The 19131-nt window shown below is 34.8% G+C and overlaps 2 protein-coding genes and 1 long non-coding RNA gene across 3 annotated transcripts in view; 2 read left to right on the top strand and 1 right to left on the bottom strand.

The window, feature by feature from the left end:
- LOC135208873 (DNA-directed RNA polymerase III subunit RPC1-like) overlaps positions 1–4644 on the top strand; it is a 195208-nt gene extending 190564 nt beyond the window's left edge. The window contains exons 18-20 of the mRNA XM_064241460.1: positions 2673–2824; positions 3726–3894; positions 4247–4644. Of these exons, the coding sequence (XP_064097530.1) occupies positions 2673–2824; positions 3726–3894; positions 4247–4471 (546 nt within the window). The 3' untranslated portion in view covers positions 4472–4644. The remainder of the gene's footprint in view (positions 1–2672; positions 2825–3725; positions 3895–4246) is intronic.
- LOC135208481 (uncharacterized) overlaps positions 1–19131 on the top strand; it is a 260778-nt gene that overhangs the window by 226282 nt on the left and 15365 nt on the right. The window lies entirely within an intron of this gene.
- The window catches only part of LOC135208480 (negative elongation factor A-like), a gene marked incomplete in the record, with an annotated part of 32284 nt that continues 23189 nt past the window's right edge, over positions 10037–19131 (bottom strand). The window contains 4 exon segments of the mRNA XM_064240714.1: positions 10037–10675; positions 11415–11514; positions 13456–13734; positions 15887–16182. Of these exon segments, the coding sequence (XP_064096784.1) occupies positions 10494–10675; positions 11415–11514; positions 13456–13734; positions 15887–16182 (857 nt within the window).

The raw sequence follows: 19131 nt of genomic DNA, 5'->3' as shown, positions 1-19131 counted from the left end.
TTGATTGAATATTACTAGACTGTAAGTGTTGTAGCTTACAATTGCAGTTTTAAACCATTTCGGTCGAGTTAAAGTTGACCAAAGGACAAATTTTTTCTATTTATCGTTATTTATATGAAAATATTTCAAAACTGATAAAAGCTACAACCATAGGTTGTTTTTTTGTTGTATTCTACATGAAATTGCACACATTTTCATATATAAAACTTTATGTAATGGCTAATTTAAAATGGTGCAAACATTACGACAATCGGACGAAAAAAATTTATGATTTTTTTGGAAGAGTTACAGTGCGGATTTAAGGAAAAAGTTTATTTCAAGGGAAAAGTGTATTTCATAAATTCACCATAAATCAAAATATTGTGCTAGAGACTTCCAATTTGTTGCAAAATAAAGGTAAATTATTGAATATTACTAGAATGTAATAGTTTTAGCTTACAATTGCGTTTTTCGACCATTTCGGTAGAGTCAAATTTGACGGAAGGTTGAAATTTTGGCACTTATCGTTATTCATATGAAAATATTTCAAAACTGATAAAAGTTACAACCATGAGTTGTTTATTGTTGTATTCTACATGAAATTGCACAAATTTTCATATATAAAAATTTATGTAACGGCTAATTTAAAATGGTGCAAACATTACGACAATTGGACGAAAAAATGTCTGATTTTTTTCGGAAGAGTTACCGCGCGGACGCAAGGATTTTTTTTTTTTTCCCCCATAAATTCACCATAAGTCAAAATATCGTGCTAAACTTCCAGTTTGTTGCAAAATAAAGGTAAATGGTTGAATATTACTAGAATGTAAGTGATTTAGCTTACAATTGTGTTTTTTTACCATTTCGGTCGAGTCAAAGTTGACCGAAGGTTGATATTTTGGCACTTATTGTTATTTATATATTTATATGAAACTATTTCAAAACTGATAAAAGCTACAACCATGGTTTGTTTTTAGTTGTATTCTACATGAAATTGCGCACATTTCCATATATAAAGCTTTATGTAATGGCTAATTTAAAATGGTGCAAACATTACAACAATCAGACGAAAAAATTTATTATTTTTTTCGGAAGAGTTACCGCGCGGACGTAAGGAAAGTTTTTTTCATAAATTCACCATAAATCGAAATATTGTGCTAGAGACTTCCAATTTGTTGCAAAATGAAGGTAAATGATTGAATATTACAATTGCGTTTTTCGACCATTTCGGTAGAGTCAAAGTTGACCGAAGGTTGAAATTTTGACACTTATCGTTATTTATATGAAAATATTTCAAAACTGATAAAAGCTACAACCATGAGTTGTTTTTTGTTGTATTCTACATGAAATTGCACACATTTTCATATATAATACTCCATGTAACAGCTGATATAAAATGGTGCAAAAATTATGTCAGTGACGAAATAATTTCTGAGATGTGTCACTGATACTTTAGTGCGAGAAGAAAGAAATTCGCGCTTGCGCGCCTGGGTAACGATTGTAAACAAAACAACGCCTTGATACGTGAGCTCCCAGCATCCCCCAAGGCACGTGATTCAAGTTTTCGCCTAGTAAGCCTATAACTATTTTTCTGTAAATTAAAAAAAAAAAACTTTTATATCGACGTACCATACGTTCAATCGGGGTTAAAGGGTTAATAGAGTGTGGGAGTAAACATATGGACCTGCTACAAACTCGGCCATAAAAACATGATTCAGTTCTAAGAGTTGAAAATGTACAGTGGATGTTTCAATTTGTCCAAGAAAATTTATACAGATTGGCAGTATTGAACTTCTCTCATCATTTCACTATGATATATTGACTGCTTACATTATAATAGATACAAGCAACACCCCAAACAAAATGATTAGGAGTCAACTGACTTACTGAAGGTATGTCTAAATGTAACCATTCCCTTCAGGAATAAACTTGATTCTCACTGGTTGTTACAGAACATTGACATGTTTATATTATTATTTTATATAATATACACACCAGAACATCAGAATTGGTGGGGAGTGGAAAATGGAAAGGTTCCATACTATGCAATATACCTCGTTTTACAGCAGAATTCTGTCAGCAATCTTATCAGCTGGTAGGATTATTGTGAACAACAAAATTGTAGCAGTTTCCTGAAATTCAAGAAAATACTTTAGCAAGACTTCAAACTGACTGCCCAAAAATTCAGTGTTTGAATTAGATTTTGAAGCTGGAGGTAAATATTAAACTGTCAGATCCCTCTTCACATGGTTTTGAAGGAAATGGAAATGCAGATAAAACTTAAATCTAGAGCTGTGATGACTAGATCAAATAATAAGCATATTGCTGGTGTTTTGTAATTATGAAGCTGATAACAAATCCAAGCAGATTAAACCCAAAGTAAGGTAGTAAGTCATTACAACAAAATGAAAGCCTTATAGAAGTGGTATAATCATACATGAGAATTGCACCAGTTACTCAAAGGCCACTGACTGGTACTATAACATAGTATTTTGTCTTTAAGAGATTATTTAAATAAAATATGCCCCTTAAATACCCAATTGATTCATATACAGTCAAAAGTCAAGATTAGCCTTAATTTGCAATAATTGCTAGGATAAAGTAACATGCAAGCAAATATACTAGTGACAAGTTTGCATGATAAACTGGTTTTGTATTATAAAACTTCTGTTTAAAATATTTTGAATATCCAGATAGACAGTGGTTCCGGGGGGGCTCGTTATGAACTCTTGGTGGAAGGAGATAACCTTCAGGAAGTCATTGCCACATATGGTGTTGAGGGTACAAGGTGCACATCCAACAACACATACGAGGTATTCTCATGTCTTGGAATTGAAGCTGCCAGGTGAGTACATTTCTAATGATTATAAGTAGTTCAGAAGACCATTGAGTTAAATAGACTTTAATAAGCTCATCTTAGTTGACTTGGATCATTGTAAAGTTGGAAGATGTTGGATAGTTATGGAAAGAAAAATAAGAGAACAGCTGTAAATTATTGGGGTGTAAAGTAACGGAGCTGGGTATACTAGAACAGATGCTGCAAGGTCCTTTAATGTCATCTACGGTGTGCTGCAAAAAGCGCAGTATGCACTACTCATATATTGGTAAGTGTAGGGCATCAGTGCTACCTTCAAATGCCCCCCTCTCCTTTACCTCCTTTTCACTTAGATGTATTTTATTATTTCCATATCAAGATGTATTTTATTATTTCCATATCAGTTTTTATCACTTGTTTTACTTCTCTTGTATTCTCATATGGGAGCATTCTATATTTGTGGAAACTTAATAGGCAGTTACTGTTTATTTTGGCATACAAGGTTGTCTTTAGAAAAAAGTTATGGAAACTCAGCCTGCATCTTGCCCTCAGTAAAGTTACATGTACCATATTGTAGGTATAGATGATGAACTCCATTTGCCTGAAATTGGCATTTGAAGTACTGAGCTAATTTCATAATTTAAAGTGTGAAGTTGCATAATTCTGCTGTTACGAAATATACCTTCCATCTACTCTTGAGTGGTACACAAATTTAGTGTAGAGATGTGCTATCTAGTCTCCTTTAATGTGGCCTTGAGGCAAAATGGAAAATTAGTTTGAATTGAATAAAATTTTGTATTTCAGATATTCTAAAGTTTATATCAAGTAAAATTTGATTTTATTAAAGATTATCATAATTGCTCAACATAATTTTTGAACTTCATTGTATTGCTGTATTCATAAATATTTTCAGAGTTTTTTTTCTTTATAGGGCCACAGTTATAAAGGAGATAACAGCAACCATGGAGAACCATGGACTGAGTGTTGACCATCGTCATGTAATGCTGCTCGCAGATTTAATGACTTGCAGAGGCCAGGTTTTAGGCATCACACGTCATGGACTTTCAAAAATGAAGGAATCAGTTCTCATGCTGGCTTCGGTAAGGTTTATTGACCTGTCATTGTCTTACAGTCACTAGAGAAAAGGCATAGAAAAAACAGGGAAAAATGAACAAAAGTATAGGCAGAAGGGTGCATTAAATCATTTTTTGTTCCAGTATTTGTTTGTTTGTATGGTGTTTTTACGTTGCATGGAACCATTGGTTATTCAGCAACAGTGTTCCAGTATTTTAGTCTTGTTTGATTCATTATTCCGCATAACAAATCACTAACGAATAAGTGTGTAGACCAAAACATTTAACCCAAGAATGAAATTAAGAATGGCAACTCAAAGTGCGCAAAACTATTTTTTTAATAATAATTGTGTATGAATAAATTCTGTTTTTATTGCAGTTTGAGAGAACAGCCGACCACCTGTTTGATGCAGCCTACCATGGTCAAAGTAACCCTATCAAAGGTGTTAGTGATTGCATCATCATGGGAAAGCCAATGAACATAGGGACAGGGGTATTTAAACTGTTACATAAACATACCAGAGATGCAAAGTTGAAATCTCGAAGTCTTGTTTTTGACCATCCAGAAATGCACATTCCTGCTATAAATAGAGGGTGGCCGTAAGTCTGATGGGAATGAAAATTTGTTACTGTGTTTTGTGCATAATTTTTTTAGGTGTTGAAATTGAAAATTTTTTATTTATTTCATAATAGTATATATTACTGTTTAAGTGGAAAAAAAAACTTGAATTCTTGGTTTACAATTTCAGTATTGTAATAAAAGTGAATAGAAGTTTCTTGAAATTTTTAAAATCCCAGCTATTAAAAGCATTTGTTGAAATTTTTTCATTACAACCCCACTAATCATTTCACTAGCCTTATTCGTAACATTTAGGAAGTAATTCCCAGGATTGCAAGCTTAGTAAGTGCAAGAATTTAATAACTAATTACCCTAAAAATTTTGCACTTAAGTTTCTTTCCACTATGTTATTTGAAGATAACACATACTGGGGACAATAAAGCTAAAGATAACCGATGGGACTGTTCCTTGACAGTCCCTCTCTCCCCTTGCTAGAGAGAGGGTAGAAGTTAAATCTACTAATTCAATAAGATCTAGATTATAGACAGGATACTCAGTCATCTAGAACACCTGCATGCACGCCCATCCAGCATATGACAGTTTGCTAACCATCCCTTAGAAGGGTATAAAAGAGAAAGGAGGCAAATGTGTTCTGCTATGACCGCATTCGTCCTTAGTAACTGTCCGACAGATTTAGGGGTTACTTACCCACCTAACCAAACCAAACCTAGCCCCTTCTGGTTGATGCCTTGAGGCACGAAGTTCCAGAATACCGAAGTGAAGGTTTGGTAATTAGTTAGGCCAGGCAAAGCTTGGCTAGGTTAAGTACTTAACCTAACACCCTCTTGAAGTGCAGGACACTGCCTTCCGGTTGATGACTTGAGGCACAAAGTATCTCTATAGGGAAATGTGTAACAACACCCCAAAGAGACATTTGTCATCTAACCAATAGGCTAAGTCCTGTCTCACCTTTCTGAGAGAAGATGAGAATGCATGGGGAAGACCTTGTCAAAGACCCTTGAATCTACATGAAGTGGATATAGGAGGAGAAACTGCCCATGAAGAACAGTCCTCCCCAGTTGTGACAGATGATCAAGCAGGACTTCCAACTGCTGAGCTGGTTGCCCCTACCAAGACAAGGACAACCTTGCTATTGTTCCATTAGCCTTGCAGATAATCTCGCTTGGGTGAGATTTTGGACTTCTCTGGAACTTGTAACTCTCGGGCTGTAACCAAAACCACGAAGACTGTCTGTCCTAGAGACAATTAAACATCAGGAGACGTACCCTGAACAAAGGTGCCCTAGTCAAAGTCAAGATGAAGAGTCAAATGAAAAACTTGTGAATAGGTTGGAAGTATACAAAACAGTTAGGCATGGAACCATCTGCTCTGAAGAGGTACAAAGTCTCCCAGGAAATGAAACAGAGGAACCTGTAGAAATGCCTCCCCTTTCCATCGTTAGCCACCTACCAATACAGCAAGTCCCCAGTTATCGGTGATACGGTTTTACAGCACTTGTCTAGTGACTAAGATAACAGGATTTTCAGTGCTGACAACTGGCGATCAGCACTGCCGCCAATTTTTATTGTCACGCTTTTGGGAACGGAAACCCCTCAATAACTGGGGACTCCCTGTATCCATCTTGTTTCAAGTTAAATGGCTGACTCCAGCTTGCACTGAATGAAAATCCCATACGTAAAGACTAGAGTTTGTATACGTGTAGGGACAACACTGATACAAATTTCATTTTAACAATTGCAATTATATAACAATTCAATATTACAACTCAAAACTCAAAACATTTCACTAAAAATTCTGATAACACAGTAATTTAAAACCTGTACAACACCAACCTGTGTATCACAAAAGATTAAAATATCAAATGATTTTAAAAGAGAATGTGCAAATTTTAAAAAGACAAAAGTAAGGGTGGTGCATGACAGGTGAGGCATGGGACACACTGTTGTCAGAATGGGACTACTGGTCATCTGTCCTTAGCCATATTGTTCACTAAAAAGGCAATTTGCATAAATGGACTTGGCAGATCCAGAGCTTGTCAAAAATTAACTTTTAAATTTATAAAACAATAGTTCTGTTTCTGAAAATAAGAAAATGTTTCTATTTGGATATTTAGATTTCAGGTATTCCAAATCAGTAAAAATGATGACATAAGGAGATGAATACAGTCCAGTCAGATGGTTCATTTTAATCACAAGGTTTCAAAATAGGCTAACATAATAAACTGTATTAAATATAACCACTCTTCTCCATCCTAACATGACACACAATAGTAATTCTTGTGGTAGATTCATGAAAAATTTTCCATAAGCTAAAAGCAAAAAAAAATTATGACCAAGATAACTTAAGAGAAAATGACAGTGGGCTATGACCTGCACGGTCCACTCCTCACAAGTTACTGGAAATTACAAAAAAAAAAAAAAAAAAAAAAAAAAAAAAAAACTACGAAACTATTATGCAACAGTGGAACTGGTACAATTACACCAGTACTCTGGATGAGATCTCAACTAATCTACCTTTTACACATACATGCATCACAGCGTTCAGGTCTGCAAACGGTTCAATCAAAGACAGTAAAAAATAGATCAACAGAAACATCTCTTTTATCTTCACATCTCTTGCCAATCTGCATCTGGCCGCTATTCAAACTCCTTTTATGTAATGAGAAATGAATAACACAACAAAAAATATTTACAAAAATAAGAAAAGAGAATCAGAATTGGGCCTATACTAAGCTCTAAATGAAACAGGTACTGGAGGAAGACCTAAAGTTGATGTTGCAAATACAATTTATAATAAAAGATCAGCAGCATAAAACAAAAAATGTTGCTTCATCAACCTTAAAGGAGATTCCTTTGTGTGGGACCAGGTTAGGTCACACTGGCAGCTGGCTTGACTTGACCTAGCACAGGAAATAAAATAAAAATAAAAAAACAAATCTCTATTGCAAAAATACACAAAGCAACTAATATACAAAATGTTTGATATACATCTTCAATATGAAGGACATTTTCATTATGGCTAACAATATTTACAGGTAATAATTCTATTTCTTTTGAAAAAGTTTTATAAACATGCAAACACTACTTACAGCTTTAGACAATGTTTGCATAAAACAAGCAAGTGTACCCCTCACCACAATAGAAAACCATTTGGTGGCATGTGTCTTAAATATTTTGCCAATTTCCATTCAAGGGTAACATTTGAAAAATAAGCAAATTATTAATGTAGCACTGTTGCAAAACACACTATCAAGTATGAATGTCCTGCCAACTAGAGCTGCAATATAGACAATATACAAAATCTAGTTGTATGAAAATGTGTAAAACACATGCGACATATTCAGGACTCATCAACAATAAACTTTGGCTTTTGATAGAAAAATACAAAAATTTTCTGGCACACAATGCTGAATTAGCCATCCTGAGGCACAATTTATATATATATATATATATATATTATTTTTTACAAATCTCAAAATGTACAGTTTAAACATTCACAACACTGATAATGAAAATATATCAATCTGAACACTCTCAGGCCCTTATAAACAATGCAAACTGATTATAGCCACAAACCTAACTAGAGCTGCAAATTAATTCAATGGCAACGAAGAAAATAAACTGGGCATGGAAAATGACACATTTCAAATAAAACAAAAAAAATCATAGCTGTATATGTTAGCAACATCAGTTTCCAATTAAATACACAAAGAACTACATTTTGCATAAATAATTTCATGAAACGTTCCAAAAATTACCACAAAGAGCTTCATTTTACTATCAAAATACTGTATATGATAGGTACTAATAAATATTTGGAGATAATTTGAGTCGGAATACATGTCGTCAGAGTTTGTTTTCCAAACTGTCAAACAAGCACTAACCAAGATTTATATATAAAAAAAGAAGGTTCTGCCATTTACCTCCTGTACCAAAATGGAATGATAGTTAAATTAGTGAAATAGGTCCCTACTTTTTTTATCATGCAAGAGTTGAAAAATTTCCCTGCCTTTGAAGTTGGCTGAAAGGATTTGTTTTAGAAAATATGTCTTTAATTAAAAAGAGAGTAGTAGTAGTGTACAAATAACTTATTGGGGCAATTATAATTTGTAAGATAGTATTTTAGTACTGGATAAACTGAAGCAACAGATGCAGGGAAAAAATAAATATTCAAATAAATAGATGGCAACCACCTTCACTCATACATGATAAAATGTTGTATACTTTACAATAACATACCCACACTATGGAACTGAATCGTACAGATTGTAAATGGTTTTGTAGCATGTAAAATTAATTTGTCAATATTGGAGTTAATGTTATTACTCATTTGGATTTGGGTATATGTTTCTCAAGTTACTTGTCTCAAAAGCAAATAAGTAATATATAAACTATATATATATATATATATATATATATATATATATATATATATATATATATATATATATATATATATATATATATATATTATATATATATATATATATATATATTTATTCAATTTCAAACAACTGACACCTGTATTTCCTTATGAATGATCAACACAGAAAAAAAAATCTTTCTAATTGCACCACCACAGACAGTACTCAAGGTTCCATGCAGCATCCCTTTGGCATTGGTTGCATTTAAAACAAATATGAAGATTCAATCATCGATTTGGTCTCTTCCCATCTAGCTTTTCTGCATCAACTAAATGTCTTGCTCCTAGTTTTATCTCTTAACTCATTCCTCTGAACCAACACTGTCTAGAAATGTTTCTGACTAATTAAAGTGTGATGTGATTTAACAAGAATAGCATTTGTATCCCTTTCAAAAATGCTTAACAAAAAATAAAGAATACAGGAATTTCATTAAAAACTTTTTCTTTCCAAAGACTTCCAGTTGTATTCAAGGCTGGTAATCAGAAAGAATGATGAATGGATTTTATAATCTTAGTTCCAAATGACTGGCATCTAAATCCTTTCAAGAAAAAGACAGAATTAACAATGTTTATTTTCAAACATGTGATGTGTTTGTCTCCCATTCAAACTTGCCTCATTTTAAAATGAAATTAAATTAAAGTTCTATGAAAATTCTGATTTAGGAAATGTCAAGACCTAAACTAAGGACAGTTCAACCATGTTATGTAAGGGATCTTATATATGGAGGGTTCTTTAAATACCACAGTCTCTGCACTGGTATAATAATAATAAATCTCACTGTCAATTATTTCAGTACAAGGATGACCAAAGGTAATAAAAAAAATTATTGAAAAAAATGAGGCAATATCTTGAGCGCATACATTAAAATAGACGTTGTCTTTTTTAACATTGGAAAAACATGGGCAAACATTCAAAAGTGATTAACTTTGGAGTATAAAATCAACAGGGTTGGGCAAAAGGGGCTGAGGTAAATCGACATAATGGTGAATACTGAAGACAATCATTCTAAGAATGCCAGCAATGTCTACAGGAAAAAACCAAATATTTGTTCCCATTCAACAAAATAATAAAAATAAATATCTTTGTAATTGTACATCTTTACAAATGTGCAAACTTTGTTACAGATTTCCCACCTCTTACATTACTGTTTACTGCAGCTATTTGAATCCTGATGTTTTAATAAATGGTACACCACTGCCTTTGTTGCTGAATGATAAATGCATTTCAAATCCCAGGACTTTGGCTCAAAAAGAGCCAATTTAATTGCACTTAGCTTTATTATTCATTATGAATAAACTCTACAAATACAGTACATAAGAATACATTTCAATTTTTTAACAAGACCCCCTGTATCCTTAATCTCCAATTTGCCCCAGTACTTAATAAAGAATAAAAATAAAATACAGCTTTTTTTATTTTTACCTATGTGATACGAAATATGCAATCACAGTTTACTTACTTTGGCTGTAATGATTCAAATACAATGTCCAATGTCCTTCACTCAAAGGACAGCTACAGGATCAATCGCTTGAAGTGCTCAGACACTCCATTTAGTCGTACTTGTATCTTAATACCACTCAAGTAATGCATGGAGCAAATAACTCTATACGATCCAAATATTAATCACTCTGGGGCAGGCAATGGTCTATACTTTTTAATGCGTTTCCACTCTCCGGTGTTGTAATTCATCTGGAAGTGGGTCTCTGCTAACATGGTGACAAAGGTTCCATCAGGCTGTGATACTGTCTCTTCACCTTCACTCAACTTGATGGTTACAATATTACCCAAATGAGGACATGGGTTTTCTGGTTCAAGAAAAGAAATACACATAAATATATTGCATAATAATTTACTAGCATAAAACATCAAGCCAGATGAAAAGAAATGCTTAAGTTTATTATTCTTTTTATTTATCATTTTCAACTAAGCTAAAGATGAGTTCCATCATTAAATACAATAACATTGCAAAATAATGACATATACTCTAAACCTCGTGACCATCACTTTAAAGCCATAAAATTCACCAATAAAATTAAAAAGCAAAGGAAATTAAGAACAATGCTAAGAATATCTTAGCAATCAGCAGAATGTCATTGGTGTAAGGATGAACTCAATAAATAGTTATCATTGGTTCTAACAAGCCTCTTCATTATGCAATATGTATATCTTCTGAATATCTCAAATAGTACTGCACAGTTTTTGTCTAATAGTAACTGAGCTTTATCAAAAATATATTAATTGAAATTTACTCCCACCGTCAAAAAGTCTATGGCACTGCTTTTAACTAACATTTAATCTAATAATACAATGAAAATGTTCATTCATAAATTATTGCTTCAATCCACCTTTACACTTAATGGATATTCCTCTCTCTATTTTTTTTAAGCAAAACTTAATTATCTTAATGGAGTTCATGAGTATTTTAAAATATACTACAAAAAATAATTCTAATATAAAACTTAAACACTACTGAAAAATGCCCCTTTTATATAACTACAAAGTAAAGCTACCTAAAACTACTAAAAGAGGAATTACTTCACATACCCCTGGAACCAGCCATAAAACCAAGTATAAGAGCTTTCTCGGGTCGAGTGACTTTGTTGCTTGTGCGAAACATCTCCTGTGCTTCCAACATTTGTTCCCTCTGTATAAAAAAAATCTATTATTAATACTACATACTGTCACACATAGCATGATCACATTCTTATGAAATAAGCAAGGAGACCATTGACATGGCTAGCAAGTTTCCAGTACAATAAGCCCATGGTGGGGGATAAGAATTCACAGAACTTACCAGTTTTGGGCTGGCCTCCTCCTCATAAATAATAAAATCCATCAACTGCATGAATATCTGTCTCAATTCTAACCTCTCTTGCTATGTAACAATATTTCATTGTAAGTTCTAAACGTGGTAGTATTGTAAGCTGTTCAATTCAGTTATAAAGGCAACAATACAAGCAGGAACAAAAGAAAGTATCATATGCAGTCATTTGTCTTCTGATTTTATACTGAGCTAGTAGCAACCATTTTGTACTGCATTGGTATAGTACAGTCTGACCTGGAAAATCAGTTGGATCAGACATCTGCCAAACCACAGAAATTTCTGAATTTTAGAAATCACCACTAAAAAAAACCCTATGTAAACAGTCTTCCCAACTCATTCCACATATACAGTGCTGTTATTAAGAGTAGAACATAGCTTATGAATAATCACTATCACTCATTAGGTTAGTTCCTTATGTAAATTATCAAAACTGTGATTTCTGCAGTATTGGATGCTGCTTTTGTCTCTTCTAAAACATTGTGTGGCCTGTACATTATTAATTTCTTCATCCACAGCAACAACCATAAATTTAGTGGCATACTTTCATAACACTATCCTTAAAACAGGGTGAAGGATGAATAAATTTATTTTTTTCTTATTTATAGAAGTCACCACTGAAAAATCAGCAAATGTTTAACACATCAACAACTCTAATGCAACCCTTAATAAATGTGTCAGTTACGGTAACTGACATCAGTTGCTAATCATAAGAAAAAGTGATAAATTCTTAGACAAAGTCACAATGTTGGAAAGCCTGGTTTAATGTATGAAGATTCTCATTAACCTAAAGCATTTGACTTCTAGGCCTATTTATTAGTTAAAATCATAGGTAATATGCATTATCAATGGTCTCTGCCAAAACCAAGACAGGCATTGAAAGCTTTGAATAGTGTAATCAACTGAAATTAAATCTTGCACTATACATGCTGTATACGATGAAATCTTAAGCTATTGTATATCACTGGTTGAAACATCATGTAAATTATATAAAGTACTACATTTACTGATACACATTACTTATGTGAATTGCATTTTATTTGGGATGCTATCAAAACTTGGAATGAATGACAATGAACAAAACAAGAAAGAGTGAATCAACTGACAATAAGATAATATACATTTGCTAAAAGAAGTGCAATTTGCATGTAAAACTGTTAGAAATATGTGGTTCCATAGAACACTCAAAAATAAAATTAGGATATAGCAAACATTAAGGTAAATATGTAATTTGCTAAAATTGTTTCTAAAAAGATGGCAGCTCCAAGATTAAATTTTCTAACAAAATAACCCAATTGTACCTAATAGTCTTTAAGTAGGCAGGGGGTGAGAATATAGAAATACTATAGCAAGCTACAGAAAAATATATATACATATGGAAAGATGGGAAAATGTACGCAATACATACAATGCTCACTAGAAGCAACATAGACATTTGCAGAAATAAAATTGGTAGACATGGAAAAAATTAACCTTCATGGAATGGTAATCAATATGTACCCCTATTCATGTAAGATAATACATATGATATCTCTACTTTTATTAACCCTTTCCTGTTTTCTATTGTGAGACACTTACTTTACTAAAACATAAATTTTAATTCATTAATGGAATCTCTACCAACATAAGTTTTTAAAACTGTAAACTTTCCATGAAATGCTGCTTCTGTCCAATATCATTCTGCAAATGCTTGAAATATCTTTAATTTTCCAGTAAAAAACCATGCAATCTGAACTATGACTGAGCCACAAAACAAATACTTACAGTAAGAGAAAGGCCACGTTTCTGTTGACTTTGCTGGTGTGTGTTAACAGCTGTTTGGTTGACAGGAACCTGTTGTGCCTGTTGATTTTCAGCCTGTGGCGTAGTGGTTGTAGGCGTAAATGTGATGATTTGCGTTGGCGTGGTAACTTGCGTAGCTGGCTGAGGTTGTGATGGCTGCTGCTGTTGTGCTTGTTGTTGCTGAACTGGAGTTGCTGGTGCAGCAACCAGTGTAGTGGTTGTCAAGGGTGTTGCAGCATACACCATATCAGGCTGAACAGGCTGAAAGGCATTATCAATTAGCAATGTTTCCAGGCTTATAACAGTTTTGGCCATGATTTACATAAATCATCCAATCACAAGCAGTTCTCCGAGGGTTGTTTTTATTATTTTCATCTTCTTATAAAGATTAAATAAAAAGACAACAGTAATTTATAAAATGAAAATAAATAAAATCACCACCAAAATAGTCTTCTGAATGAAAAAATAAAAATAAATAAATCAATCAAACTGTGAAATATGAAAAATATTCCATACATATTTTGCCATTACTGTATTGTCACACAGGCAAACAAGAGTACACATTACCATTTTACAATATCTTCATAAATCGTCATAGTTCTTACACCAGTTTCATCAAGCCAGGCTTCATATACAGTATAGGGCAGCAAATGTTTTTATATAAGTCAATGGGATTTTCTAATTCAACTGCTGTTGCTGCTTACTGGTGAATTTATTCAAAATTCATTTAGGTGCCATATAATTTATCTCATTCACGGTTATTCAAGCAATTACCAATTGATAAGTGTTGATGACAACCATGTCAAAATAAATTATGAAATTCTAAATTTTTAGTTCTCACCAATGACACAAGAGAATGGATACAATTTCTTGTATGAAGATAACTTATTGTAGTTATCCATGACCCCAAATGCTATGAGAGTTGCTGCTAGCCTTAACAAGGATCTGGAACAAATCACTACGGGGTGCAATCCGTGGGGTGAGGCTTAGTCCAGGAAAACTACAGCTTCTTTTATCAGTAAATCTTTTCCAGTGCCCCAACTCCTAATTTATTTATGCATAGTTAAGACTATATTTAAACAATCTCAAGATACCTCCCACTCAAACAAGGAAGAGTTGGTAAAAAAAAAAAAAAAAAAATGCAGTAGATATAATAGTCATCAGAAGACTGTACAAAGGCCCAAGAAACCATGGGAAAAGGAACAGATGCAGACCTAAACTTGGTGGAAGGTAACCCAAAACCTAGAGGTAGAAACATTTACCATCAAAATGAAGATGGTGTTTTTCTGTCTTCCATCTTAGTTACATGTTACTGTACACCACTGATTACTGTTTGATACATAATGTACACTACTCAACTATGTGCATATTAAGAGATGGTTTGTGAGAGGTTATAAATAGTCCTGGTATAGTGAGACATTCTGCTTACTTTGATGCAAAATTGATGGGTTTATTTTAGGTAAAATGTATTTATATGTCCCTTTCTACCTTAGAATGCTATATAGTACTAATGTTGCTTCTGTGGATTCTATAGGTTTGATTTGACTTGTGTAAGAATAGGTTAAACATGTGGACTGCAAGGTTGATCACATTTCACCATCCTCCATCACTCCTTTGAATGCACTGAACAGACAGAGAAGAGATAAACTGTATTTCTCCTTGGCTCTAAGATCTAAGGCCTGAAACTTGGGCATTCTTACCTACCCCATCCAAGTTAGTTATGGGAGCCTGAGATATAATTTGGTGGGGCTAATAAGAAATAGAATTCATTTTTATATGCCACACACTTTTAACTGACTGATTTCTGACCATTCTGTCCTCTATCCTCTTTGAAATGTTCTAATTATAAATATAATGAATATTGATCAATAGTTATCCATCCTAATTTTGGATTCAGGCAATATATGGTCAATGGAGTTGCAATGGACATATATGATGTTTCTATACCACAACAAAGTTTATATGACACCCTTCTTTTTCCACTCTCATGTGGGATATTTTGGGAATGAAAGAATTAGCATGCATGTAATATACATATCTGGGTATGCACAAAGGGCCCTCTTGATCTTGAACAGCATAAGTTAATCATATAATGCAGTACAGCACTATATGATTAATGGGTTTAAATTTAAAATTTCTTTGGGTTAGAGGGTTAAACACTAAATTCAAGCTTTCATTAATATCATAAAATGTTTGGATAAACTTTTACTTATTGATCACATATCTGGTGGTACAAGACTGAAAGCTGGACACTGGAATAATGATACTAATAGCAATTTAGATAATGACCCTATAATGATCATAAGATCTACAAGACATCTGATCCATGATCTATCCCTACCTGGAATAATTAACAAAATAAAAATTCTTCCTATTCTCATTTTCACATGATCTTAATTACTTAGTTACTTACTTGCAAAGTTGCATACTGTGGTTGGGGACCAGAGGCAGTATCTGTAGAAGAGGGCGCTACTGTGACAGGTGTAGCTTGTACAACCTCTGCTGTAGTAAATGCAGCGTTGTGTGTTACAGTACGATAAACTACAGTTGGTGACCCAGTTCCCTGACTACTAGGAGTAACAATGATGCGTTGTGGGGTAGCTGCACCAGCAGGTGTAGTGGGCGTGGTTGGCGTAGCTCTTTCCCCATTGGTTGTCTGCTGCAAAGTTGACCTTGCAGCTATAGTGCTGCCAACTGTTACAGTGTTTGCTGAAAAAAGAAAAATTTCATGATTAATTTTTGTTCATAAATTAACTAAAGAGATAATATTTCCAACATGGATGCTTAAAAAACTACTTGAACAATTGGATATATAACTTCAACGTTAAGCTACACAAATTTTACTAATATGTAAACTTTCCTGTTCTACATATACTGTGCATGTATAAACTGCCTTTAGATAATTCTATAACATAGTGCAATTTCATAAGTCCTACAAAATTTAAATATCAGCTAGCAAAGTAGATTGCATTAATAAAGATGGATTTTACACTTAATTTTTGAAACTTTCTTACTGAAAATACAGACACTAGTAACTGGGTCATTAAAAATTAAGCTAAAGAACTAGAATTGATCAGTCATATAACAATAATGCTATAGGTCCTAGAAATTTTACACTACTTCAAATATACCATTTAATATAGTTATAAAGGTATTTTTTTAATTTGCAAATATTTGCATGAATAATGAAGACTTTGTTTATGATTGTCAATTGTTAGTTACTATACTAATTGTTAATAAATTTCTAACAAGGATTATTAAAAAACTAATCAATAAATCAGAATATAAGACATCTCATATTACCCATGAGTAAAATTTTAATGTTAAGTCTGTAGAAGTTTTCATTTTTTTCAGACAGGAAGTACACTTGAGAAAATATAAGGAGGGAAAAAAAGAAGCTTAAAATCACTCAGCTGAGTGACAAGGATACCGTCTAACAAATGCTTAAGGAATATTGATAAGGTATACAATTTAGCAAACCCAGCAAAAGAATTGCCCCTTCCCTAGTAGAGGCATTAGGATTGTTAAAACAGCTATCGATGCTACTCGAGCTCGAACACAAAATACAAACAACCCCAAGCAGTATCCCTGAGTATATCAACAGTCCTCTTACCCAGATATATTAACTATTAGGGAAGCAACTTAATGATGTAACTTAGCATTCTGACATTAAGCATGTGACAAACATGGGTTTTCATATAAGTACAGTAGTACCTCGAGATATGAAAGGCTCAACTTACGAAAAACTCGAGATCGAAAGCCAATACGAAAAATTTAACGGCTCTACATACGAAAAGTTTTCAAGATACGAAAGGTTTCTGAAAGTCCGAGATTTGCCCGAACCACCAATAACAATTTTGAAACTCGCGCGCCGCCAACTTAGTAGACTCGCCACCATCCTCCAGCTCTCCCATTGGTTCCTGATGCTAGTCACCGCCATGAGATCCTTCTCTCCTGTTGGACAGCATCCCTCCCATCATGCATCTATGTACGAATACGTGGTGGCGTGCCTACCTCATCCACTTTGTACCAGCATTGTTATCGTACGCACGCGGTATTTGTTTGGTCTAACGATTTAGTTTAGTAAGGTAAATTCGTTAGTGATTTCATTGCAGTATACATACTTTATCGTGTTGTGCGAAAATTTATTGTACTTATACGTAAATTACTTACAAGATAACGTAGTCATGGGTCCCAAGAAAGTTGAAATTCACGGAAAGAAGCGAATGCTCTCTTTGGAGACAAAGATGGAGATCATCAAGAAGTATGAAGTTGGTATGCGATTGAGTGTGATCGCCAAGGAATACGGCCGAAATCCGTCAACAATAGGCACCATCCTTAAACGGAAGGATGCCATCAAAGTAGCTACACCGTCCAAGGGCATCACTATTTTGTCCAGCAAGATGACCCACGTGCACGACAAGACGGAACGGCTACTTCTTGTCTGGATAAAAGACAAAGAAATCGCTGGCGATATAGTAACGGAGACAGCAATCTCCCACAAGGCCAGCGCTATTTTCGGCGATTTGATTGCGCAGGCGGAAGACAACGGAGGGGAAGGGACATCAACGCAAACCCCAGAGTTCAAGGCTTCGCATGGCTGGTTCGAGAAATTTCATAAACGAACTGGCATCCATTCGGTGGTGCGGCATGGGGAGGCTGCCAGCTCGGACACGAAAGCGGACAAAGCATTTAGAAAGACTTTCGACGAGATGATGACCAAGGAAGGCTACAGTTCTCAGCAAGTTTTCAACTGTGATGAAACTGGCCTTTTTTGGAAAAAAATGCCTTGTCGGACGTACATCATGAAGGAAGAGAAGAAGCTACCCAGGCATAAGCCTATGAAAGACAGGCTTACGCTCGCACTTTGTTCGAACGCCAGTGGGGATTGCAAGGTGAAACCCCTACTGGTGTATCATTCTGAGACTCCTCGAGCCTTCAAGGCCCACAAAGTGCTTAAGGAGAAGCTTCCAGTGATGTGGAGGGCTAATGCAAAGCCATGCAAAAGCCTGGGTAACGAGACTTTTGTTCACCGAGTGGGTAAATCTGTGTTTCGGCCCGACAGTTTAGACATTTTTGAAGAGAAGCGGCTCCCCCTGAAATGTCTGCTGGTGTTGGACAATGGCCCTCCCCACACTCCTGGCCTCGAGGAAGATATCCTAGTGGAGTATTCCTTCGTCAAGATTCTTTTTCTTCCGCCCAACACCACCCCTCTCCTCCAGCCCATGGACCAGCAAGTGATAGCGAACTTTAAGAAGCTGTACACGAAACATCTTTTCATGAGATGTTTCGATATCACTGATACCGCAAACCTCACCTTGCGTCAACTTTGGAAGGAGCATTTCGACATCATCATTTGCATCCGACTCATCGACCAAGCTTGGCAGGAGGTTTCAAGGTGAACTTTGACCTCGTGGAGGAAACTCTGGCCTGATGCCGTATCCGCCCGAGACTTCGAGGGATTCGACGTGGGCGAAGCTGGTGCTGCAGTCAGAAACAGTTGACGATCCCGAAACTGTTTCCCAACCAGATCTTGACGAGATCGTTGCACTCGGCAAGTCCATGGGGCTGGTCGTCGACGAGGATGACATCAACGACCTTCTCGAGGAGCACCAAGAGGAGCTTACGACGGATGACCTGAAGGAGTTGGAGGCCATG

The sequence above is a fragment of the Macrobrachium nipponense genome, chromosome 35 (assembly GCF_015104395.2).
Source record: "Macrobrachium nipponense isolate FS-2020 chromosome 35, ASM1510439v2, whole genome shotgun sequence".
Taxonomy (NCBI): Eukaryota; Metazoa; Arthropoda; class Malacostraca; order Decapoda; family Palaemonidae; genus Macrobrachium; species Macrobrachium nipponense.
This window is presented reverse-complemented; position numbering and strand designations above follow the sequence as displayed.